Source organism: Crinia signifera, chromosome 3 (genome assembly GCF_055691185.1).
Source record: "Crinia signifera chromosome 3, ASM5569118v1, whole genome shotgun sequence".
In the NCBI taxonomy this organism is placed as follows: domain Eukaryota; kingdom Metazoa; phylum Chordata; class Amphibia; order Anura; family Myobatrachidae; genus Crinia; species Crinia signifera.
The window spans coordinates 185,312,305-185,339,808 of NC_139219.1; the positions used below are offsets into that span (position 1 = coordinate 185,312,305).

General features: G+C 43.2%; 1 protein-coding gene across 1 annotated transcript in view; it reads right to left on the minus strand.

Annotated features, from left to right (window-relative positions):
- Positions 1-250: 250 nt before the first annotated feature.
- The window catches only part of PM20D2 (peptidase M20 domain containing 2), a 37,410-nt gene continuing 10,156 nt past the window's right edge, over positions 251-27,504 (minus strand). The window contains exons 2-7 of the mRNA XM_083177064.1: positions 27,045-27,193; positions 22,579-22,721; positions 21,023-21,177; positions 19,453-19,588; positions 6,137-6,244; positions 251-1,985 (exon numbers count right to left, since the gene is read on the minus strand). Coding sequence (XP_083033190.1) covers positions 1,783-1,985; positions 6,137-6,244; positions 19,453-19,588; positions 21,023-21,177; positions 22,579-22,721; positions 27,045-27,193 — 894 coding nt within the window. The 3' untranslated portion in view covers positions 251-1,782. The remainder of the gene's footprint in view (positions 1,986-6,136; positions 6,245-19,452; positions 19,589-21,022; positions 21,178-22,578; positions 22,722-27,044; positions 27,194-27,504) is intronic.

Below are 27,504 nucleotides of genomic sequence, written 5' to 3' on the forward strand. Positions count from 1 at the left end.
CTCACAAAAACTATTGTTCTGCTGGCTCTACAATGTGAGCTGTTGCAATCTGTGCTGTCTATTGGTCACATGGCCAGTCGGCAGTTCTCCGCATGTGGCCAAAAACATGGTTTAAAAGAGAAACATTGAACCTCTACTTTTATACAAGCTCATAGGCTGTAACATTTTTTGTGCAAGTGTAATGGATCACAATAAATACATTTGCAGGACCACTAATCAGGTTCCAAAATTAAAAAATCACCCAAAAACATAAAATAAAATATTTACTCCACTAGTTTGAAGACACACAATATTTTCCAAACATTAAGGTACATTTATAAGGATCATTTATTTGAAAGACTACTTTTGCAAGGCACTACATCTTTAAAGGACACCACAAAGGGGTGTGGATCGTATTGTTGACCTGACTATGGTTGACAGTCATTAGGTCGACACCGTTGGGTCAACAGGCAACTAGGTCGACAGGTGTAGGTCGACATGGGACAAGGTTGACAAATGAGTTAGCTCGACAGGTCAACATGTGTTTTTTCACAGTTTTTTTTACCCGAATGTCGACATGGACACAGTTGGAAGTCAACCGCAGCCCCTCGCTTCGGGCACGGTGCCTTGCTGCGCTTGGCACACTATTTTATTCTCCCACCATGCCCTAGTGGATGGTAGGGCATGAAATACCGCCTGTCAGGTTTTTTCACTGTTTTTTGAGCCGACATGTGCCATGTCGACCTAAAACCATGTCAACCTAGACACCTGTCGACCTTGTTACCTGTTGACCCAAACGGTGTCGACCTAATGACTGTCAACCTAAGTCGGGTCGACAATACGACCGTATCCCCACACAGAGTATGCTTCTGGGTTTGTACTATCCACTTCTGGAGATTTTAAAAGCAAAAGGTTCTCATAAAAAATGGTAGCGTTCCCCCATCAGCACGATGCCAACAAGTGCTTTTGCAACCTGTAAGTACTTCATAAAAGTAAAAGGTTATTTTATGCAATGTGGTTTCATCTCCAGTAGCATAACTTACCAGCAAGAAACTGCCCTCTCCACCTCATGGATAGCATTACATTGAGAATGAAGTAGATAACCTCACATTTATCTAGAATAATTGCTGAAATGTATCTGGAAGGTGGAGAACAAATTTGATAGAGCTGCTTGACTGAAGGACAATACAATGGTGACATCCAGAAGCAATTATTCATACAAAGGCCATATTCAATGCGGCCGGTGAGGGGGTTAAAGGATCACCGAAAACAAGGGACCCTCGCCATTTAACCCCCGCACCGGCCGCTCACAGTATTCAACATTCCGGGGGGAATCCTCGCTGTCAGAGGACAGTGAGGATTCCCCCAAACGGAGAGGTTCGCGGCTGCTGCATTTAGCAACGAGCCTCGTTGTTTTGTCGGCTGCACACGCCATTTCCACATCGCTGTAAAAACCCAGCAAGGTTGAAAGGGCGTGTGCAGGGGGTCAGTTGAATACTGACCGTGAGAGCTGTGACCGCGAGCAGTCAGCACTGCTCACCGTCACAGCTCGCAAAAAGCATTGAATACTGCCCATATTCTCAAAAAAAAAAAATGAGAAAGCGCTGCACACAAAAGTACTAAATGTAGGCAGTGTATTTACAAAAAAAATTTATATAAACAGATGACGTAAAAAAAGATTTAAAAATGCACTTTGCAAAATAAAGCTGGTAAAATGTAACCACCCAAATGATCCCACTCCACAGCTTTCTACAGTACAAAGGGAAGTGTAGATAGCAATATAGTTTCTGTAGGAAAACGTGTTCAGCATGAGGCAGATGCTGCCCCACTGCTTGACTCCCGGCCTTTGTCAGATGTACCAGAATTATGCTCTTCTTCCATTTGTTTCATTGTGTTCCAGTCTTCACGAACATGACCCAGCAAGTCTGGTTTGAAAATAACATCGAGTGCAGTCATTGCCAATGATTTCGCAGTCCGAAGTGTGTAAAATTGAGCATCTTTTGAGCCTTTGCAAGAAATAAAAGGGAACAGAAAATTAAAAGAAAAGAAAAAAAAAACTATATTTACACTGCAGTTATTTAGAGTACAAACATCAAAAAAGTTTCTCAAACTTGGTCCTCGGGCCCATAAACAAACAAACAGTTCCTCCAGGTCTCCTCACAGGATCCAAGCAAAAAATTAGCTACACCTGTGAGTCATTTAAAGAGTCTGAGTAAGTAATGAGTGCACTTGCTGGGTGACATTAGAAACAATGGGGCAGATGTATTAAGCCTTAACAAGAGATAAATACAAGGGTGATAAAGAGAGATAAACGTCCAGCCAATCACCTGCTAACTGCCATGTTACAGGCTGTGTTTGAAAAAAAAAAAATCAGTAAGGAGCTGATTGGCTGGACGTTTAGCTCTCCTGATCACCTTTGCATTTATCTCTTTTTAAGGCTTAATAAATCTGCCCCATTACTGGTTTGAAGCCCTAAGGACTGCTGTTTTAGAGCCAGTAAGCAAAGATATATTCTCTAATTAGAGGTAAAAAATACTTCAACACTCCATGCCAAAAATATCCATAGCCACCTTCAAATATCTACTATGTATTTTTTATTTTTTTTGTAAAGTTCAAATTGAACATAAAATTTGTATTGGAATACAAGCTGTAGAGAGATCTTTCAGACAGCAGGTAGAGTGCTTGAATAAAATATGCAACTGAATTCCACGTATGCAAAAGCACATCCCGAAATTTCTATTCTTATGGTAGAATTGCTTGCATCTCCCACTTTGGACTAGAAAACAAATACTTCCACTGGCAAGTACAACATAGACATCAAGGGTAGCCAGTGTGACTAACCAATATAGAAGCAAAGAATGTCAAACTCTGGTATTGTGCCAGGCATCTTTTTAGTGCAGTAAACCCCACATCAGCAACAGCCTATGAATTGGGACCATAGGGCTAGAGCCACACATACTTGGGCAGGAAGGAGCATTTTGGAAATACAAACAGCTCAAGGAGTTGTGCAGGTTTTAAGGCCCACAAACACTAGTCAGATTTGGGTTGCTTTGACCGGATTCTGACCAAATCAGATGTGTTTGACATCAGATCCAATGTACGGTCCCTTGGGCATCGAATGGGATCCAGCAGCGGGGTCGCATGCAATATACATTGCATGTAAAAAGGACCACATGTGATGTGATGTATTGTAAGCAACCCTGCCACCCAGGAAGGTCCTGGGCAGCTCAAGGGGGGTCAGATAGCTGTGGTACCAATAGTGTTTATTGTGAAAAGAACAATTTTATGAATCAATGGTCCCTGTTACAAAATGGTTCTGTGAAATGATGCAGGGTGAAATTTACAGAACAGGATCCACATATTATCATTAAACTAGTCATTTGTGGTAAGAATTGATGCCAGGTACTGTGAGACATTTCTTTTTAAATATTTCTGTCAAAAATGTGTATGCATCGGTCAGGGAGGCTGTGCTGTTGGCAGCGAGTAGTGTCTCTCTGAATGACACTGTAGAGTGATATAGCTGTGGCTTTGGGATGGGGTTTTGGCGACAGCTGTAAGTATTCAAGCGTGTTAAGGTGCCCACACACGCACCGATCCCGGCGGTGCGATGCTGTACAATGGGGTGCGCGCTCCCGCGGCACCTCATCGCACAGTACAAAAAGTATGTGCTGCAAATACTTTTTGTACTAGTTTTTTCTAGCATAGCATCGCATGCACATCGTATGCACAAGGCATACGATGCGATGCTATGTGTGCTAGTTAAGCCCACAACGCACGCCGGGATCGGTGCGTGTGTGGGCACCTTTAGAGGGATTTCTGTCATTTAAACACATTTTTATAAATAAAGTCTCCGTCTGCAGCCCCAAACCTGCCTGGGAAAATTACCAACATAATAGTAAAAATGCATCACAATCCAATCAGTTGTTTTGGAGTATCTCAGTCAGACAATTAACCAGACTGTCAAAATGTAAGGTACAAAAAATATGAACAAATTAATAATGATTGTAATATGATCTGATTTCTTTGTAATATGATCTGATTTCTTTGTAGGTTTATCTTTTTTTTTTTTTTTTTTTTTAAGGATTGGTTATGCACCTTTCTTTATGTAGGACTATTGGGTAGATTTACTTAAAAAATAAATAAAAAGGTCTATAAAAGAAAAGTAAGTGTGTTGCCCACAGCAACCAATCAGATTGAAGTTGAAAATCTTTAGAAAACACTAGAGCAGTGGTTCCCAAACTGTGTGCCGTAGCACCCTGGGGTGCCTTATGGCACTTGCAGGGGCCCGGCTTAGTGATCCATGGCCAATTCTAATTATTTATGACCAATGTAATAGGCAATATGTGAACAAACAGAAGTGAATCCTGTGCATTACCACATAACTGACACAAAGGATGTGATATAAACACAATTTAATATACATTTTTTTCCTGATTTTATCATCAAGAAATTTTTGCCCTAAGGGTGCCATGAAAAAAATTCTGATACTCCAGGGTGTCTAAATTAAAAAAAAAAACACTTTGGGAACCACCACACTAGAGGATTGAAAGCTGAATCCTGCTAATCTAGCATCCACAGGAAAGAACCATACTGACTTTAACGAGCCACAAAGAGAGGGGTATGCAATCTCGGATCACGGCTGTCGATCCCTCCCATCAGCCGTGACCCAGGTCCGTTTGAAGTTTGCCCGACAGCAAATCGGCAGGTGGGATTCAATGTCCCGACTGCCAATCTGCAAAAAGAGAGTGTGTCTGTGAAAATGGCCGTGGATTGTCGATCTACGGCAGGGATCAGAACATCCACAATATCGGCAGAGCGGGCCTGACAGCTTCTAAAGTCAGGCTCATTCTGCCGTGATCCCTCTTCAATGCTGTTGGTAAAGACAGCATTGAATAGGGCCCCGCCGCTATTTCCCCTGTCAGGAACAGCGGTGGAGGATTGCATACCCCAGCGGTGGAGGATTGCATAGAACTGAAATGAATCCCTTTACCACCCTACTATTTATCAGTGCTTCTATCTGAGGATTTGGAGATTAGGGGCCAGATTCTCGAAGGTTCAAAAGTGATAAAATGGAGAGTGATAAACAGCCAGCCAATCAGCTCCTGTCTGACAGTTTTCAAACACAGTCTGTGACATGGCAGGTAGGAGCTGATTGGCTGGCTTTTTATCACTCTCCATTTTATCACTTTTGAAGCTTAGAGAATCTGGCCCTGAAACATTTGTATTTCTGAGACTTGACTATTTTAGGCTACAACTTTTCTGTTTTGAACCAAACAATACATGACTTTAATAAGGCCATCAGAGACCACTGCAATGTGCTTGGATGTATAATATGAGAAACAAGTAAACCATTCTGAAATGCATTTATTAGTATCATTTGATTTTAGGACCACTAGTCTTATTAACATGTTGGACGAAACAGGTTGGGATAACTTCGGTCACCTGCTCCTCACCGCACTGCTCCAAGTTAAGCTGATTTCTATTTATTCCTTGTTTTTTTTCATTTTAAAACTGAATACCCTGTCATTGAAATATTATAGTGATCCTGCTTTTAGACTACAGCCATTAGCTTTCTTATTGTATACTTTTTAGTTTGGCCAGTCTGATGTACTGACAAACACCACCCTCCCACCTTTTATTGTGCACAAAATATACGGTATTTTTTTAGAAGTAATTTTTTTATGTTTTAAGAAAAAACCCAGTTTTTTACCCCACTTTTGTTCTCTGTGCTAAATAAACTGTTTACTTTTATTTACAATTACTGTCCCATGTGTACTTGATATGTGCATATAAGTCGCTATTACAGTCCAAACCAAACCTTCTTTCCAAAACTACCCTTTGAACAGCACACCACTGTTCCTTGACTAAGCTGACACCCCTCATATTCAAAGGGGTTATTATATGGGACCTGACGTTATATGGGACCTGACGTTCGTACCTGACGTTAGTAGAAGACTGCGTCACTCGGGACTTGCTCAATAACAAACAACTCGTAGCCAAACAGTAGATAGGTTGACGTTTCAGCCCTCAGGCTTTTAGTGACACAGTCTTCTACTACAATATCTATCTATCTATCTATATACATACTTTTTTTTTTTTCAATTAGTACAGTTTAGGTTTTTGTCTACCACATGGATTTCCCCATTTCTGTGTTTACCTGCAGATTTAGTGTAGTCTTCAGTGTGATTCAGAGCATCAGAACCAATATAAAAATAAGGATGAATTCCAGGAACCACAAAGGTAACATTTCCAAAATCTGTAGAGCCTAAAAAAAATAAAAGAAATGTTTAACCACATTGAAAAAAAGATTGTAATAGGAGTTTAGTGTAAAACAAGGAAATATCAGATTCTTATCTGATAATATGTTTTCCTCTGCTCCACCATGGCAGCCATTACATATGGGTTCTTCCCTGATTGGGTAGCTTTGGAAAGGAAAAAAAAAAAAAGACTCCTCCTGTATAAAAGGCTCCTCCTCCTTCCTTCTTGTGTCTTTGTTTCTAGCTCTCAAACACAAACAGTTAATTGCATACATAACACAGGGTTGGGAACTATGCTGCCATGGTGGAGTAGAGGAAAACATTATCAGGTAAGAATCTGATATTTCCTCTACCTCCCCCATGGCAGCCATTACATATGGGTAATACCCTAGCAGTTAATATCACTGGGCCGGGCCAAATCATAACGCAATAAACTTTTTTTTTTTACATGCATATATACATAAACTATATATATTTTTTTTTTTTATCGTACATATATATCAATATACCTTTATTTTTTTTTTATATCACTGCAGACAATACCTTACGTCCAAACTTGGCGTCTGCTGAAGCCATAACATCCAACCTGTAATGTTTGGCGAAGGTGTGTACCGAGGCCCATCCTGCGGCCTTGCATAACTCCAATATAGAAGCCTCACCCTTTTCTGCCCAGGAAGTTGCCATCGCCCTGGTCGAATGCGCCTTCAACCCTTTTGGCGGTTCTGGCTTACTTGCTTTATAGGCCTCTATAATACAACTCCTTTACCATCGAGCAATAGTTATCTTTGATGCCTTCTGCCCTTTGTTCTTGCCCTCTGTAAGTATAAACAAGTTTAGAGCTCTAAGGTCCTTTGCTTATAAATGCTGAGTGCTCTAACCACATCCAATGTGTTCAATCGTGCCTCTTTACTATTCTTAGGCTAGCACAGAACGATGGTAGAATAATTTCCTGATTCACATGGAAATTCGACACTACTTTGGGCAAAAACTGTGGGTTCGTACGCATTACCACTTTATCCTCAAACATATTCATAAAGGGTTCTTCCGACCATAATGCTTGCATTTCCGACACTTCGGGCTGATGTTATCGCCACCAGAAACGATACTTTCCAGGTAAGTATTTTGAGCGGAACTTCCTGCAGTGGTTCGAACGGCCCTTCAGTAAGTGCAGGTGAAACCTGGGCCTTATCTTCTTAGCTGCTTGAAAGAATCTCTTAATGTAGCGATTATCTGCTATATCCTTATCTAGCATGGCCGCCAGCGCTGACACCTGAACCTTCAAAGGTACTGACTGCCAGCCTTCTATCCAGACCCCCCTGCAAGAAGTCCAATATTACTGATATTTGTTCGGGTCTTCGGTTCTTTTCTTTGCACCATGACGCATACTTTAACCAGACCTTATAATATGTTTTTGACGTATTAGGTTTCCTCGCCTTAAGCAATGTATCTATTACTTGACTAGAAAAACCTTTATTTAGGAGTGTCCTGGTTTCAATAGCCACGCCATTAGATTCCAGGCTAATGGCTGAGGTTGTTGCACTTTGCCTTGTATCAGTAGGTTCGGTCTCTCCGGAAGTTTCCACGGTCCCTCTACTGTCATGTGAAGTAGCTGGGGAAACCAAGCCCTTCTCGGCCAACACGGTAAAATTGCAATCACTGTCGCCTTTTCTCGTCGCACCTTCCTTAAGAACCTTGGAATTATCGGGAACAGCGGGAATGCATAAAGCAGTTGTCTTGGCCAAACTGCTGTTAACGCGTCCCACTGTTCGGCCTGAGGATCTTGGAACCTTGAAAAGTACCTTTATATTTTCCTGTTTTGTCTTGATGCCATGAGATCCACATGAGGGCTGCCCCATTTATTTGTCAGCTCTGTGAACACTTCCTTGTTCAGCCCCCATTCGCCTGGCACGCACAAGGTCCTGCTCAGACCGTCCGCCACACAGTTCTCCTTGCCTGCCAAGTATACAGCTTTCAGGCCTTGCTCTTGTCCTTCTGCCCAGATCAACAGACTTTCGGCTTCCTGCATCATACTTCCGCGTGCCTCCTTGTTTTTTTTTTTTAATTGAGTCTTTATTTATATGATTTTCATATTAAAACAAACAACATAGAAAAACATACACTTTAAAACATATACAATCCCAGTACACAAACATAAGACATTAGACATATACACTTGTTTATCACATGATCATAAATTCTCACGATCTTAGACACAGATCATAAAAAGCATATCACCCGCTTCCAATTAAATAACAAGCCTAGATATCCCAGATATACCTTTCACCCTCCACACCCCTTTTCTTCATAACCTTTTCTATTACACTGGATTAGGCCCATAGTGGTCCTCTTTCGAATCTAGAGAGGAAACATCCTTTTCCTACCTTATCTATCCCTTGCTGTGACTCTTTAAACTCTAATTTCTCGTGTCATTATCTTAATTTGTTTATTAAATCATTTCTAACACAACCGTGCATTTTGTGTTCATTATTTTCCTATCCAATAAATCATTTGTGTGTTTTTTTTTTTTTTTTTTTTTTTTTTAAAGTGAGTGCCTATCTATCATATTATCTTCTATATATATATTGTCAATAATTGTGAACCACTTTAAGTATTTAGAGTTGTGCCATATGTCCCAAATTTTATGGAATTTCTGTATTACTTTACGTGAAGCGAATATAAACCTCTCGTGATCAAACGTGTAATTAACCAAGTTAATCCACTCCTCCATATTCGGGCTCTCCCGTGCCATCCAGTGTCTCGATATCACTACTTTAGCTAGTGACGTCAGATTATGTGCAAGTTGTACTTTATCCCTTATTTGAGGGCCCACTTTCCATATGCCCAATAATATGTTTCTTTCATTCAGTATGTCCCCTGGAATGCCCAACTGGATCAGTACATCCTTAACTCCATCCCAGAACCTGCTAACCTTCTGGCAGCTCCATAGGAGATGCCAGAATGTTGCCCTTGTTTCCCCGCATTTGGGGCAACTGTCTGAACTCCGGCATTTAAAGTTTTTTAATCTAACCGGGGACATGTAAGTCCTGTATAGAATGTTAACTTGTATCTGCTGCACGCGCATCGAATTTGTAGCCAGCGATGGAGCTTTCAGTGCCATCAACCAACTTAGCTCATCTAGATTTAAGATGTCTCTTTGCCATCTTTCTTTAACTGATCCTATTATCTCCCCTTGCTTATATGAATGCAGGTATTTATAAATTTTTGAGAGTCTCTTCTTACTTCCCAATTGCATCAAATATTTTTTCCCTGGCGAATCCTCCAGTACCATGGCTCTATTGTTGCTATACTTCTTAAGTGCGCTTGTTAGTTGGAAAAGATTGAAAACCCTATTATTGGGGATGCTAAATTCTAACTGTAGTTGGAGGGTTGTTTTTAACTCATCCCCTTGGAACACCTGTCCAAGGGTTGTTATCCCATATCTTTTCCAAATACCCTTTCCCTGTGATTCCTCCAAGGCCCTAATTGTGTTTATGGACAAGATTGCGGTGTCTGGGTCTATGCCAGTGTATCCCATTAGCTTGTTTGCCCACCTCCAGACTCTGATGGCCTGGCTTACTAGGGGGGGAAGGTTTCTGTGTGACTCCCTCACCATCAACCTTTGAAATGGAGTTATGCCAGGGTCTGTTAATTCTATGAGATTCTTCATTTCTAACAACTCTTCATCACCCCGCATCCAAGTGCTGATATGTAGCAGTTGTGTTGCGATATAGTATAACTTGAGATCAGGGAGGGCTAAGCCTCCCTTATCTCTATCTCGACTGAGTGTTTCTATCCCGATCCTTGGCTTTTTATTTCGCCACACAAAAGAGCTTATCAGGCCATTGATTTTTTTAAACACCTCTTCTTTCAAGTATACCGGGGAGTTTTGAATTACATATAAGAATTTAGGCAATATAGCCATTTTAATAAGATTGATCCGCCCTATTTGTACTATTGGTAAACTACCCCAACACCGCAATTTTGTCCTCACCTCCTCATACAGGGGGTCTATGTTGTCATATACATAGCTCTCGGCAGAGTTCGTCAGAACTATCCCCAAATAACGAAATTTATCTACTCTCTTCAGCGGTACGTCTCTAGGTATATGCAAGATGCCCCGCCCCCCCAGTTGTAGTATATTTGATTTGGCCCAGTTTATTAATAATCCCGAGTACTCGCCATATGTTTGTATTAACTCTATCACTATCGGGAGATATTTCTGCGGCTGCTCCATACCCACCAATAGATCATCCGCATATAAGGATATCATGTAGTTCTCAATCCCGACCCTTAGCGCCGTTCTTAGCATACACGCCAGGGGTTCCACCGCGACCGCAAATAATAGCGGAGACAGCGGACATCCCTGACGTGTACCCCTAGACAGAGAGAAGGGAGTGGAAAGCTGACCATTAATCAGTATTCGAGCTGTAGGGTTTTGATATAGTAAGGAAGCGAGTTTAATAAAGCCCTCACCCACTCCGAACGCTCTTAATACAGCCCATAGAAACCTCCATTCCACGGAGTCAAAAGCTTTGTTGGTATCAAATGACGCAATAATTGACTCCGTGGAACGCCATCTCACATGTTGTATATATGCAAAGACCCTCCGCAAATTTATCATGGTAGATTTGTTCGCCATGAATCCAGTTTGATCTCTATGTATTATCTGGTCCAGTACCTTATTTAGACGGTTAGCGAGGATCTTTGCATAAATTTTTGCGTCGGCTGTTATGAGTGAGATAGGTCTATAAGAATCTATCTGTAACGGATCCTTCCCATTCTTTAGTAGCATTATTATTGATGCCTCCATCATAGATGGGGGTGTCCCCCTCTCCTCTCTCATCCCCAGGAACAATTTATACAGATAAGGGGCTATCTCGCTAGAGAATTTTTGATAAAATTCTGCAGGGAATCCATCTAAACCGGGTGCCTTGCCCGCTTTTAAAGATTTAATAGCCTCCGTTATTTCCTCTAGCTCGATCGGGCCGTCTAAGAAGGCTCTGGATTGATCATTAAGGCGGGGTAGTTCTATTTTATTCAAAAAATTTTGTATCTCTACATCATCATAAACAAGTTTGGATTTATATAGTTCATTAAAATAATTCATAAATTCCGCTCCTATTTTTCCGGGATCTAGGGATATTTCACCAGATTCTAGCCTTATCCGAGGAATATTATTTGGTGGTTTTTCTTGTTTGATTAAATACGACATCAATTTACCTGCCCGGTCTGATTCAAAATACCACTTATATGAACCATACTTCATCCTACGACAGGTTATGTCTTTCAGGTACTCCACCCACTCCTTTTCTGCATTTGCCCATCTCTCTTTGGTATCATCTGTAGGTTGTCTAAGGTATTGGGTTTCTAGATCTAATACTTTATCCTCCAATTCCTCCCGGCGTTGCCTGTGTTCTTTCTTTAAAAATGCAATTTTCTTAATAAATATACCCCTCAGATATGCTTTGCCAGCGTCCCACACTATACCCCAACTTGCTGTTTCCGCGTTAGACTCAAAGAAATCACACACCACTTTACCCACTTCCTCCTGAGTGCCCATCTGTTCCACCCAATATGGTTGTAATTTCCAGGGTATAAGCCCTGTCGAGATCTTCAAATCCAGATGGGCAATCAGGGGGGAGTGGTCCGAGATCCCTCTGGCATTATATTCAATATGAGTGACTTTATGCAGAAAATTTTCGGAGACCAAGATCATATCTAATCTAGAAAATGTGCTGTGGGATAGCGAATGGCATGAATATTGCTGGCGCTTTGGGTATCTTAGCCGCCATGGGTCTGCCCACCCTATTTCAGTAACAAATTCGGCAAAACGATTTCTCGATCCCACATCATATTTCACATCTTTATGCCATCTATCCAACCGTGGATATAGCACATTGTTGAAGTCCCCCGTACATATCACCGGGTTATCAGGAAAGGAGGAAACAAATTCTACTGCGGCCTTCAGGACCTCAAGTGAAAAGGGGGGGGGGGGATGTACACTGCTAATAGACAGACACGTGTTCTTTCTAAACTGCAGTTTAAGAACACGTATCTACCTCCCGGATCGATTTTACATGCATGCAATTCAAACATCAGGGATTTTCTAATCATGACCGAAACCCCCCTAGAGCTTGCTGTAAAGAAAGAGTGGAAGGAGTGTGATATCCAAGGGCGTTTTAAAGCAGGGGCTCTTTCTTTACACATATGTGTCTCCTGGAGACAAATCACCTCTGCATTATATTTTTTGCACTGTTTAAACACTAGTGCCCTTTTGCACTTATCATTCAGGCCCCTAATGTTCCATGTCATGATCTTAACCATTGGAAACTTCCTTCCACCAATTCCAGGCTGGCATATAGGGAGGTTTAGGGTTACTTATTCCCAACATTACTGCATCTTTGATCTTTAATTTCAACAAGTGTATATCAAACATAGACCTAGACATTGACATGACAAAACAAATACCCTCCCTCCCTTCCCACCCTGTATGACCTATACCCCTAGGCATACTTTATCCAAACCCTTTCTAACTAACCCTATCTTATTCCTCTGGCTTTGTTACTATAAAGCCACTATCAGGGTCCGCCTTTACCCTCCCTGTGCCGGATTAAATCAACAAAAACTTGTCGTGAATTTTACCCATCCCCCTCCCCCCCGCACATCCCACCACTCCTAATGTAAGACTACTACAATTAATCAACCGGTTCAATTTTACTTTAAAGCTACAAGACATTCATGCAATGTCATTAATCTCCAGCTATCATATCTGTTTTTTGCCCTGATGGTTTTGGTCGAGCCAGTGTGCAACCTCACTGGGTGTTTGGAAGAACTGAGTCCTGCCGTCGACCACCACCCTCAGCTTAGCCGGAAAGATCATTGTATAAGGCAAACCAATTTCCCTGAGTCTTGCTTTCACTTCACGAAACCTGGCTCGGTCTTTCTGGACCTCCATCGCGAAGTCTGGATATACTGACACACATTTTCCATTAAATGAGAGATCTTTTTTTTCTCTTGCCAGTCTTAAAATAGTGTCTCTGTCTTTAAAGTGCAGCAGCTTCGCAATGAGGGTACGCGGGGGGCCTCCAGGGATTGGGGGTCGCCCGGGGATGCGATGCGCCCTTTCCACTGCGAACTGTCCCGTAAGTGACTTATTACCCAGGGCTTGTATCACCCACTCTTCAATAAATTTTTCTGGTGTGTTTCCTTCTGCTCCTTCGTCAAAGCCAATGAAACGCAGGTTATTACGCCTGAGCCGCCCCTCAATGTCGACCATTTTGCGCTGCATATCCTGCATTTGGCCTGTCATTTTTTTGACCTGGCTCTGGAGTGGCGCTACTGTATCTTCTACTGCCGATACCCTATTCTCCACTTCGGCCACTCGATCTCTGATTTTACGTACGTCATCTCTCAGCAGCATTAGGTCACTTTGTATTTTGTTGGTTTGTTCCACCATACGCGACTCACTAGAGTTAATGGCCTCTAGCAGTTGTTGTAGGGTGACTTCTTGAGATGGAGGGTTTTTATTCTCCTTCACTGGAGTAGTGTGCGGTGTACTGGCCTGGGAACTGTTACCAGTCTGGTGCCTGGCAAATTTTTCTAATCGTGCTGTAGCTGTATTTTGGCTGGCTTTCCCCATTATTATTAATTCGTAATAACTTACTGTTCAAAAGTTCTGGTTGCACCGCAAATTTTATGACCAGTATGGGCGAGGGCCTTTCTCAGCCAACCTTCATTGCTTGATTCTCAATATACTAGTTCTGATATATATTGATTAGTGCAAAAGGGTACAGTTCAAAAATACCTTTGTCGCTGTTGGCAGGTCAATTTCTCCTGGTTTACAGCATGCAGCCTGGGTTCCTGCGGGCTCTATAGGCCACCTTGCAGCCGACCGTCTTCACCAGTATATTTCCCAAAAGATGCTCAACTCCTTTTTTGGGCTCTCACATGGGGCTGGAGCCTGGGATATCAGTGCCACTTATGCCACGCCGCACCTTGCGCCCTCTTTCTCTACAGCGGGGGGCCCGGGCTGCCGCTCTGCTGTGCCTTGCACGCTGTCCTCAGGGCCTCTCTCTCCCCGCGCGTCGCTTGTTAGCGCCGGGTACTCTGTGCTGCAGCTGCGTGTGTTGGCTCCGGGATCTCCGAGACACAGCCTGTGCTCGGGACCTCTCTCTCCCAGCGCGTCACTCGCTGGCGCCGGGAGCTCAGGGATGACGCTATTGATGACGCGGCTCCTGTATCTCTGTGTGGCAGCGCCTTTCTCTCCCCGCTGATCCAGGTGCTTTCTCACCAGTCTCTTCTGCCGGCGCCCAGCACCGCCGAATCGAGGGATCCACGTGCTGTACTCCTCCACCAGGGTTCACCGCATCCACAGGCTCAGGCTCACGCTTTTTTCTTGGAGTGGTATGTGGATGTGCATGGGAGAGAGCTCCTTAGTTCATGGCACAGGGAGGTTCAGACACACGCTCTCACTCGCGCCCTGCCGTGGCCACGCCCCCACCCCAGCGTGCCTCCTTGTTTATGTATGAAACAACGGCCTGATTGTCTGACCTGATTATCAGCTCCTTGCTTTTTACTTTTTCCTGACTCTGCATGCATACACCACCGCCCTCATCTCCTTGAGGTTCGAATGCATTCTCTTTTCTTGTTCTGACCAGATCCTCTGGGTCGTTTGATCCTTGCACACTGCCCCCCAACCGGCTCCGCTGGCATCTGTGGTGACTACCACCTGCTCTACTGGGGCGAACGACCTTCCTGCTTGCAACCTGATTTTGTTCGACCACCATCTCAGGTCCTCCTTGGCCCTTTGCGTCAGCCGAATTTTTTGTGTCAGATCCTTGTTGTTGCCATTCCATTGGGTCAAGAAGCACCTTTGCAGTTTCCTTGTATGAAACCTCGCCCACTGCAATGTCTCTAGTGCCGAGGCCATGAGCCCCAATACTCTCACACATCTCTGCTGACACCACCGACTTCTCTAGCAAGGATCTTATCGACTGAATTATCTTTGCTTGTCTCTCCGGTGTCAGGGCGACTCTTAGACCCTGAGTGTCTAATATAACCCCTAGGTACTTTACCCTGGTCGAGGGTTCTAGCTGACTCTTTTTCCTGTTTATCAGCCAGCCGTGTATCGCCAGATATTGTAAGACCTCCTCGGTGTGTTTTGCCGCCAGCTCTCTTGTCTCTGCCATAATTAGTAAATTGTCTAAGTACGGCCATATCACTATTCCCTTTTGCCTTAATTTTGCGACTATCACCTTGGTGAAAGTTCTTGGTGATGTCGCTAGGCCGAACAGAAGTGCTGTAAATTGGTAACTTACTCCTTGAAACGAGAACCTCAGATATTTTTGGTGACTGGAACATATGGGTACGTGAAGATAGGCATCCTTGAGGTCTATAGAGGTCATGTAGGCATTTTCTTTGAGATCTGGTAATATGCTTCTTACCGACTCCATCCTGAACGATTTTACTTCGACGAACTGATTCAACTTTCGAAGGTCTAGTATCGTCTTGAATCCCCCCGATGGTTTTTGGACCACGAAAAACCACGAATACCATCCGTCTCCTATTTGTGACTGTGGTGTCTTCACCACTACTTGTTGTATCATTTCTTTCAGACTGGATGGTAACGCTTCCTTCTCTACTGGGTCCCTTGGTATCGGAGACTCTGTGAAATATGCCCCTGGACGCCTTTTGAACTCTATTTTGTAACCGTGTCGTATGATCTCTAGCACCCACCTGTCTGAGGTGGATACTTCCCAGGCGCTCCGGAATTTCAGCAGCCTGGCCCCGACCGCCTGGGGTTCGGCGTCATTGCGGATTCTGCTTTGTGGCAAATTTATTCTCTCTACCCCTTTGGGTACGAAAATTCGCCCTTGACAGCCAGGTACCTCTTCTGTATCCCCTACCTGGCCTATAACTTCTTGCCTCTTGCCTCTCTGAATTCTTGAGACTGAAATTTGAAGTTTCTATTTCCTGACACTTTCCTGTTCGGTTTCTCTTGAGGCAACCACACGGATTTGCCTCCTGAAATCTTCGTTATAATCTGGTCCAGCTGGGTGCCAAACAAGTAATCCCCCTGAAAAGGAAGGGTTAATAACTTGTTTTTTGATTGGACATCAGCTGCCCACGGTTTGAGCCATAGGGCCCGTCTGGTCACTGCTGCTGTCGCACCGGCTCTAGCCGCCAGCCTCATGGCATCGAACGAAGCCTCGCACAGGAATTCGATAGCCAACTGTACATTCTGCACTGTCTTCAGCAAGTCGGACCTCCTTATGCCATCCAGCATATACGCCTCTAGCTGGTTGCACCACTCTCTCGTCACCCTTGATGTGATGGCCATAGCTGCCGCCGGCCTCAATGCTGCTCCCATTATCAGGTGTTGTTTTCTTAAACCTAGCTCAATTCGGCGATCCATTGGGTCCTTAAAATTATTTGCGTCCTCCAATGGGAGGGTTGTCTTTTTTGAAAGTCTAGCAATTGCTGCGTCTACTTTCGGCAGCTCATCACATGTGGATATCAGATCCTTCTGGAACGGATACATATTCCCCATCTTTACTGGGACTACCGTCCTCTTATCCGGATGTTTCCACTCATCCAGAACCATATCCATCAATGACTGTGATAAGGGAAATGTTTTACTTCTCTTTTTTTTTTGTCTCTAAATAGCAACTCCTGTAACTTTAACTCCTCCGGTGCATCCTCTATGTTAAGTGCCTTGTGTATCAAGGCTAGCAAATTCTCAACCATATCCATGCTGAATTCACTCTCTGACTTATCCACCGGTGGATCCTCTGGTTCATCCATGGCCTCTGCCGTAGAAACTCCAGCCTCATCTCCAGACTCTGCTGACCCTTCGCTCATCCTGGAGCGGCTTCTTTTCCCCGTTGCCTTTACTAGGTCCTCCTTTGTCACAAAAGTGCCAGTGAGGGCCGTTTTAAGAATGTCCACCAATCTAGACATTTGTGACAACGGTATCCGTGGGACTCTACAGGCATCACAGACGCTGCCCACGTTTGTCTGGCAAAGCCTTGTTACACATTAAGCATTTAGCAACATGCTGCTTCCTATGCTTGGCTTTTCCTTCTCCTTTATCCTTACTGTTGTCAGACCTGCATAATACATATGTATTTTTGTTTCACTATTCCATCCAACAGTATCAAATAACAAACTTATCTTCATGGTGGCTTACCCTGACTTTTGCAAGGCCTGCCTCTTTTCCTCCTCCATCTTAGGTACTTAAAGTCTAAAAAGACATGATACCATAGTGCCAGACATAACAACCATAACCCTAATAAACAGGGTGATTATATGCACTTACCACACAGTGGTAACTAGCGCTGCTTCCAGACAAAAATGGATCTGCAGCTTTCCGGCAATCCTGACCTCACAGCCTGGGAGCAATATAAGTCCTCCTCCATTGGTGGCATAGTGCACACTGCAGCTGTCTTCATATACCCGCGCGCCGGCAACCCTTCAATCGTGGCCGGCCGCGTCACGCCAGCCGCGCCCTCCGTGCACGCGCCCTCCGTCATTGCCACGCCCACAGCAGACGCTGCTGCGCCTGACATCATCCTCCGGCGCCACGCGTGTGCATGCCACCTCACTCGCGGCTCCAGTTTCCTTGCCGCGAGTGTAGACGCCCGCCCGGCTTCACCTGCTGATGCACCCGGGCAGATGGCCGCTCCCGCCGGCCACCTAGGATGCCACCGCCTGTAGCCGCCCACACCTGAGGACGGCATGCGGCCTGTTGAGGCTAGTACTGGGACCCAGCACCTTGTCTCCCCCCTGGAACCCCGGAAGGTAAGGGGGAAGAACGGCCAACACTTCACAGGGTAAGCCACCACCTCTCTGCTACCCGTTTTAGGGAAAGGAAAAAAAAAAGACACAAGAAGGGAGAAGGAGGAGCCTTTTATACAGGAGGAGTCTTTTTTTCCTTTCCAAAGCTACCCAATCAGGGAAGAACCCATATGTAATGGCTGCCATGGGGGAGGTAGAGGAAACATCAGTGTAAAAAAATAACAACCTATTTCATAATACCTTTTACAATGCCCTTTGAACGATTCAATAGGCCAGAGCTGTCTCCAGACACTAATTGTCTGATTTATGTGGTCATAAGAAATTAAAACCCTTTATAGAGGAACTCTTATAGTTGTAAAAAAATTTGAAATAACCCACTGTGACAGATCAGAAAAAAAATACTTAAGAATCATGTAAAATGCAATAAACATTGCATAGTAGTAATAATGTGAATAAATCACACAGGGTAAGATTAGCTAATACAGAACAAAGTATAATGGTATTCCCCACAATTACACAGTACATTGGGTCCAAGATCCTATACTACTGTATAGTCCAAATATCCCATGAAAGCAAAATACGTATATTGTGTATGCAAGAGCTTCTCAAAATCAAACTAATACAATGAAAAGGTGCATTGTTTCTGTGGCGTCTGCACATGTAATGATAGTCATCATATGAACCAATCTGCATATAACAGTCTGCTAAATGTGTGTAAAGAGCAGGTGGGAAAAGTACACAGTGTGTGCTAGGTTCTACTATTAACCGCGGGGCAGTTGACAGTGAAGGCTTTGTTTAAGTACAAATGCAAACACAATTCTAGCAGCAATGTACCTATTCATTCCCAAACAGAGTTCATATCATCTCAGAAGGGTGTCCAAATATCAAAATATTCCTAATGTTCTCTGAAATCAAGCTTTTCCCATCCATCGCAATGATATTTTACATGTAATGCACCTGCTGGAAACCGCACCGCAATTGGTGGGCACATTGAAACGATGGAAATTTGCTAGAAATGGGTGTGGTACAGGGGTCCGACAGTCAATAGCCCGACATCAGGATCCCGACTGACCGGACCCAGATAGCATGCGGGCTTGCTGCGCTCTCTACGCTAGCCACATATTCTATTCCCCCTCTATGGGGGTGGTGGACCCACACGAGGGAAAATAGCAGGTGGTCGTTGGGAACCCGGCTATCTGCGTTTTGACAGTCGGGATCCCGATGTCGGGTAATTCACTGTCGGGACCCCGTCCAGCACCCGCTAGAAATAGAGCGGTACCAAGTAGGCAACAATTTTTTGCCATTTTGAAGCCATTTTCATTGGCTTTAAAAAAGGAAGAAAAATCCCACTTTACTACATTTCTACTTCTCCGTTTTAACAAAATAGACTGAAAAGGGTTACAAACTTATACAAAATTACCTGTAAGAGCATTTAAAACCAATTGATCTGTTGTAAACTGCATTCCCAGTTTTTTGCCATTCTCTGTATATGCCTTTGCTAGACTTTTGTTTTCAAGCACATTAAAGTATTCATGTCCAACAGGACACAACTCTACCTGAAAAGGAAACATCATTAGAAGTTACAATTCTAGAACATGCAATACTATAGTTACTATAATGTACATGTCAATATTTGATGTTCACAAAACAAGTACACACCCGTCTTAGGAACCTATTCATTATAAACGTATGATGGTGCTAAGGAATATATAATCACTGTGATTCTCAAAGGCCAATGAATGCACTACTGCAATTTAGTATTGCGCTGAAATCACTTTTGCTGCTAATTAGTAACAGTGGAAGCTTACAGAGATAGGCAGTAGAAGTGCACATACTGCATGTGAACTTGGTTCCCGCATGCACACATAGAAGAGGTGGAGGTATCCTAATGGATTCCTTATTACACTCTGAACTGCAGGAGCGAAGGCCGTCTTTTTAGGAGCTTGAGATCGGGGCGCCAATGCTGAATAGTCAAAACATGCGGAAATGTAACAGGTTCCTTATACGTGTAAAGGTGCCCACACACACTAGAACGATTTTTGGGCCGATTTTCGATAAATCGGCCGATATTTACCGATAATCGGTCGGAAATCGGCCGATGCTCGCTCACGTGGATCTTTTGCTAAAACTTCTGATCTTACGTGCTGCACAAAAGATCAGAAGATTTAACAAAAGATCCATAGGAACGCACACGGGATCTTAAGAAAAATCTTTGGTAAAGATGTGCGCTTGCCTGAAATCTTTTGTCCAGATCGGACAAAAGATTTGAAGGCTAATTTATGCGCACATCTTATGATCGCAGATCTTTCTAGTGTGTGGGCACCTTTACTATTAATGAAAGATATGCACCATGAGGAGGACAAACAAAAGGAGATGGTGATTTTTAGTAAAAAAAAATTATTATTAATTTTTAATTTTCCAGCTGCATTTCGCTAATGAAGTGGAAAGGTAATGAACAATAACACAAATAACAACATTATTGTTATTATGATTGTCTGTGCACCGTGCGCAGTCGTTTGATAATTAGCAGAGCTGCCTATTCACAGCCCCGCGACTGGGTCTGAATCAGGCTCAATGGGGCAGATGTATTAAGCCTTAACAAGAGATAAATACAAGGGTGATAAAGATAGATAAACATCCAGCCAATCACCTGCTAACTGCCATGTTACAGGCTGTGTTTGAAAAAAGTCAGTAAGGAGCTGATTGGCTGGACGTTTATCTCTCCTTATCACCCTTGCATTTATCTCTTGTTAAGGCTTAATACATCTGCCCCAGTATGTGTTATCTATGTGGTGCATATCTAAAAAGATCCTTTCTGGATTTAGTGCTGACAATGTACAGCCTGAGAATTGTGTCACTTCTCAGTAAATGTAGATCAAGAAGCATTTTCCAGGTGTTGATAGATCAGTAAACATTTGTCTGAATAATAATTATTTAGTAGAATGGTGTCAAGACAGGTTCCTCCCACACACGAAGATCTCATGACTTACCTTGCATCCAGTAGCCGTAGCTGCAGCATGAAAGCAGGCACTGGCCTTTTCATGTAAAATGGAGAGTTCTTTGCGTGATGGTGCTCGCAAATAAAATTCTAATTCAGTGTATGATGGAATGATGTTAGGCTTAACTCCACCATTTTTTATGACGCCTAGAAGCAAAAATAGAACAGTTAAAGTCTTGTAGCAGTTATCAATATTTAGCAATAAGTACGTCCAAGTGCTGGAAACAAAAGCAATCATTAAAAAGGATAGAAACAGAATCCAGACACAATGTACAAATTGTTACAATTCAATAATTGTGTTCTCAGACACAAGCAAAGCAAGTTGTTCATTGTATTCTGTATCCATTCTTATAGAAAATGTAGCATTACCTATGACAAAAAAAAAATGTTCATAGTTCAAGTCACTGTATAGCAGGGGTGGGGAACCTCCTGAGTTCTCGCGAGATGCCTCTTATTCAGCAGCAGCTGGAGACTGGGAGTTCTAGTCAGCAGCAGCCGCCAGAGCGTGGGACGGCTGCAGCAGGAACATTTGTTAGTGGCATTTTTATATATGATCCCAAAGGATTTCTACCCATTACAAATGGACCTTGGCACAAAAAAGGTTCCCCACCCCTGCTGTAGAGGAATACAACTGCAACTTTCCTCGAAGAATTATTCTTAATATCATCTGAAAGTTCCTGTATTTGCAGGGAATCCATGCAAATCTACATTTGTTGTGCAGTCACACTGTTCTAACCATTACAAGGTTTCCGCTCAAAAACTCCACTCTTACTTGATCTGTTGGGTCAAATTAAATGGACCATTTCATTTGCCCATATCGCTTTCTTGATTTATACAAGAGTGGAGGACATAGAGTGAGACCACGGAGTCTTTAATCTCAGTCCCCGTTTACCCCCTGGATTATGAAGGAGAGAAGGCAGGCAGCTGTGCTTGTATGCCAATACAGCTGAACAACTTATGCTGAGTACACACACCAGAATGATTTGGGCTCAATTTCCCCAATTTCGACGAGTCAAACGACTAATTCTATGTAAAAAGAGCAGAATTGTACATGTTTTCAATGCGATTCCTGTCCTATGCGTATCCCTACCGGTCTTTTGGTTGCTTTGGAGATTTTACCTGCTGCACTAAAGATTTGTGATCTACATTTAATTGGGTGCAGATCATGTATTCCAATCCAATCGTGCGACCATTGTATGATTTCAGGAAATAGTTTCACGATCGTCGCACTATCATGGTCGTTCTGGTGTGTACCCTACATTAGTGCGAGGAGAGTTTCTTAGCATGGCTCCTCAATGAAGGCTCCCACAGCAAGGTTTAGATATACAGTAATGCAAAGATTGCTTACAGCACAACAGATACAGTCACACGGAAAGCATACATTATGTATAAAGCAACTTCTATCCCATGGGAGATAGATGTATGTGGGCACATCTGTGATAGTAACAAATTATTCTAACAAAGTAGAGTTAGGTGTGTACAAACTACAAATAGCAATCTTTTTCAGAAATACACAAAGAAAAACCGTTTAAAAAGTACAGTTCTCACCATGAGTTCTCCATGAGGGTTTCATTTGCTGCCTTAAGACAGAAAGATTGTTGTATGCAAGAACAGCAGCATCTAATGCATTAACTCCTTCCCATGGGTACGCGGCTGCATGAGAAGCTTTCCCATAATACTTCACCATAACACTAGGAAATAAAAGCCAGCAATTATATTCATTACGATTTCGCTTTAATCTTTATCTGACCAGTGCACAATATAAAACGGTTAACACACTAAGCAAGAATATATATATATATATATATATATATATATATATATATATATATTATATTATACTATACTATACACACACACACACACACACACACACACACACACACACAGTATAATACGTGCAGAAATACTTTTGCAAGTCTACACATGCATTGTCAAGGCTCCTAAGGGCTATTTCACACGCTCCGGCTCCTGCCGGACTGCAAAACCCTGCACGGCCAGGAAGCACATCGTAGGTAATAATGGACACAAATGTGTCCGTTCACACGGGGCGGATCCCACCACTGGAAGGGATGGCTGCCGGGCTGTGGCCATCCCCTCCATTGACAACTTCTGTGTGCGGCACGGCTTCCTGGCTGTGTGGGATTTCGCCGCCCGGCAGGAGCCGGAGCGTGTGAAATAGCCCTTAAACTTCTAAAGCCACATACTCACTGGAGCAAGGTCAGGCCAATATGCTGTTTCGCTCAGTGTGTATGTTCATTATGTGAACTCCCAGTCACATGAACATCAAACATGACAGGATCGCTAGCGTCCTTTAGTATGCTAACCTTCATAAAACTTCATAAATTACTTCCTGACTGTAGAATCCACTTATATTCACACATATGTTCCCGTTCTTCACTTTACAATCTCCTGACCCCAGGCCAATCTCGCAGTATGACAAAATTATCCAGCACAGAAGTTTGCAATCTCCTGGACCTTTATGCTATAGTGAACACCTATCCTTGTGTATCAATGCGTTCGTCCATATAGATCAGTGGTCAGGGAACTCGGTCCTCATTACCCCACACAGTACATGTTTTGCTGGTAACCCAGGAGGTGCACAAGTGTACTAATTACTCACAGACACATATTATAAGGTCCGCAGGTGGAGTTAATTATTTCACTTGTGATTCTGTGAGAAGACCTGCAAAACATGCACTGCGTGGGGTAATGAGGACCGAGTTCCCTGACCACTGATATAGATTGTAAGCTTGACACAGGGTCTTCCTACCTCAATGTCTGTTATTACTCAGTCTTGTTTTTACACTGTTGTTTCCAATTGTTTTGTTTGGTTATCAATGTTTCATACCTCCCAACATGACCCTCTCCAGGAGGGTCAGAATGCTCTAGTCCTGGACAATCCTCTTAATTTAAGATTGCCATCACCTGGGGTGAAGCACCTTTCTTATCAATTAACCTGTTCAACAGATGGCAATCATACATTAAGAGGGAAGTCCAGAAACCGAGCATTGTGTCCCTCCTGGAATGGATCATGTTGGGAGGTATGCTGTTTTCAATTGTAAAGCAATGGAATTTACGGCGATATAGAACAAACTGTTTAATAAATAATGAACGAACACTGAAATTTTGAATTGAGCCAACTCTAAATCATTCTGCTAATTTGAAGTGTTTTAAATAAGAGTGCATACAACGAACCACTGTCTGGCTCAGTACCATGGCATTTAACCCCAAAATGATACTTCGCTTTGGAAAACTGACCAACATAGTTAACATGATCAGTGTTTGTCCATAAAGTGTTTTTTCCTAAATCAACTGGCTGGAGATGTGGGTCCTGGGGAATCCCTGCTTTTAATCAAACACAAATATTGATGGACTCTGTCTCACATACACACAAAATGAATCAGCAGTCTCCTTGTGCGGCCACCCCGCATTTTTAGCAAAGATATGAGGACACATCTGTATACAGATTTGAATACCCACAGAGCTTTAAAGCTGGGTACACATATACAATCCCTGTTTTCTTGCGACGGACCATAGACGCGACGGACCATCCACACCTGTACAATTTTACTTGCGACACCCAATGTACTCCTGTCCAAACAGTCGCAAGAAAAAGATTGTACCACCGTACACAGACAGACAGACAGACATCAATCATCATAATGGGCTGGGTTAAGGGCATACCAAAACAAAGAGGTGCGAGTACAGAACCTAAACAAAAGTCGGCGTACGCGTCTACAGTCAGGCGGCAGGGTGCCTATGGACAGATACGGCGAACTGCTATAAAGACGGGGAAAGCGTCTACAGTCAGCCGGCAGGGTGACTATGGACAGATATGGCACACTGCTATAAAGACGGGGTACGCGACTACAGTCAGCTTGCGGTATCAGTCCATAGTCACCCTGCCGGCTGACTGTAGATGTTTTCCCCCATCTTTATAGCAGTTTGTCAGGGCTAACTATTTGTACTACTATAATAAAATCAATGTTGAAGCTTTAATGTGCGGGGACACTGACTAAATCTACCGACAATTAATGATTTACAAGCCACTGTTCCCCCGACATCTCTTTAACTCATCTTAACTGCAGGAATCATATATAAATCAGCACTCCATTAACTGCAGGACATTATAACGCTTTGTAGTAAGTGTCCTTTTGTAGGAACTTTGATCTAAAAGGCTCAATACCGAGATAAGGTGCACCGGGTTGCTGATTGAGAGCAACGCTGGGAGAGATAAAAAGTACACCATAAAGTCTTGGTTCCCCTTGTGTGTATATTTTTTCAGCTAACATTTAAATTACCGGTAATACTACACCTAGAAGACTCTTGGAGGAGCTTGATAAACATGCATTCTAATAAAGATAAAAAAGTTATATCCTGTACAAATAGTGATACAATAACTTGACACATTATTATAAAGCAGTTTATTGCAGAAATAATAGTAATACACTGAGTGTCAAGCCTGGTATATGGGAGCCTGGCCCTATATTTGTCCAATAAATAATATTTCTTTCCTTGCTCTGTCCATAGTCCCCCTGCCGGCTGACTGTAGTCGCGTACCCAGTCTTTATAGCAGCTGGTGAAGGTGAACGCTTCTTGTGCTGTAGGAGAGATCATGCAGCTATGGAACGCCCACATGGGCGTTCCAGCTTTGGCAGTATTGTCGCAAGAACGGGCAGCATATCGATCGAACGTGCGTACACACTGCACTTTTGTTCCGATATGGGCCAGGTCTGTCGGATGCATATTAAACAGCACTGAACCTTTAACTGACCCGAGTATGGACGGACAAGACCGTTTATCGATCGTACAAAGGGAGTTGGGACAGCGTACACACCTATACAATCCAACAGCCGTTTGTCCCAGAACAGATGAACGGCCCGACGATTGTATATATATGTGTACCCAGCTTAAAAGGGAACCCCTTGTAAAGCTTTTAGAGCCCTTGCACTGAATTTGGGAAATGTTATCAGCAAAGCTGAGACGTACAGCACCTGATAAGCAGAATAATGCCTCAAAGGAGGGGAATAATCTGTTCAACGCCATAGTGTTGGGTGATAGGTAGGTTTACATATACACACAGGGCCTGATTCGGACCTGTTTGCTAGGCTGCGTATATTCACAGCCTAGCGAGCAGGTAAACTGTGCCTGCAAAATTTCAGCCTCCCCCCAGCACACGGGCAGATATGTTCACATACACAACAGTTTGCATGCAGCCCGATGGGAGACATCATTCGATGGTCGCTCATATGATTTCTCCACTGTTTGAAAAGAAAAGTCAGCCTGGATCAACTTTTCAAATGTACGCTTTCCAATGAATTCGGGTGGGCGGCTTATTGATAAACCTCAGGGTTACTTTTTTTGGTACTTATGTAGTATCTGGGCTGCCGATTTCTAAATCGGGTCGAATCGGGCACATCGCATCGCATCGCATGCGACCATCGATGCGATGCGATGCGATGACCCGATTTTTCCATAGGAATCAATGTTAAAATGGACTGAGTCCATTTTAACATGGAATTCAATGGGAAAAAGGGGTCCTTTTCATACCCCTACTATCCAAGTGGGCATGGAGTTGGATATAAACCTGTGGCGAGCGTAGCGAGCCACCGAGCCCGAAGCGTGGCGAGCGTAGCGAGCCCCGCGAGGGGACACAGAATACCGGCCCCTCGCGGGGCTCGCTTCGCTCGCCACGCTTCGGGCTCGGTGGCTCGCTACGCTCGCCACAGGTTTATATCCAACTCCATGCCCACTTGGATAGTAGGGGTATGAAAAGGACCCCTTTTTCCCATTGAATTCCATGTTAAAATGGACTCAGTCCATTTTAACATTGATTCCTATGGAAAAATCGGGTCATCGCATCCGATGGTCGCATGCGATGCGATGCGATATCGCATCGCATCTGATTGTATGCCTTAACTTAAGGCATACAATCAAAAAATCGGCAGCCCAGATACTACATAAGTACCCTTTTTTTTTTATTATTTTTCCTTTAGCACTGTGCTACTTACTCATGTACAGCAACATCAGGTAGATAGGCAGCATCAGATTGGGCAGGATGGGCCATAAACACAACATCCATATTGTCAAAAGCTCCGGCATTTATAAGATCAACTTTACCACCGCCCTCCTCCTCGGCAGGCGTCCCTAAAACAGTGATCTAGCCAAGGAAAGAGAAAACAGACTTTTTTTTAAAAGCACATATACCTGAGATTTATATGTGTGAAACTACATACAGGCAACACCTTCATAAACTAAACTAGTCACTTGCATAAACTAAAAACACTCCACACACACAAAGTTTAAGTGCTTTCAACCAGTAATAATGTCATCAGGCAATGATTTGACTCATTTTACATACATATATCCTGTATCAATGGTTCAGAAAACTTATGTATCACAGCACCCGTACGTATTAGAATTTTTTAATGGCACCTCTAGTGCCCCCCAAAGTTTATAATTAAGTACATT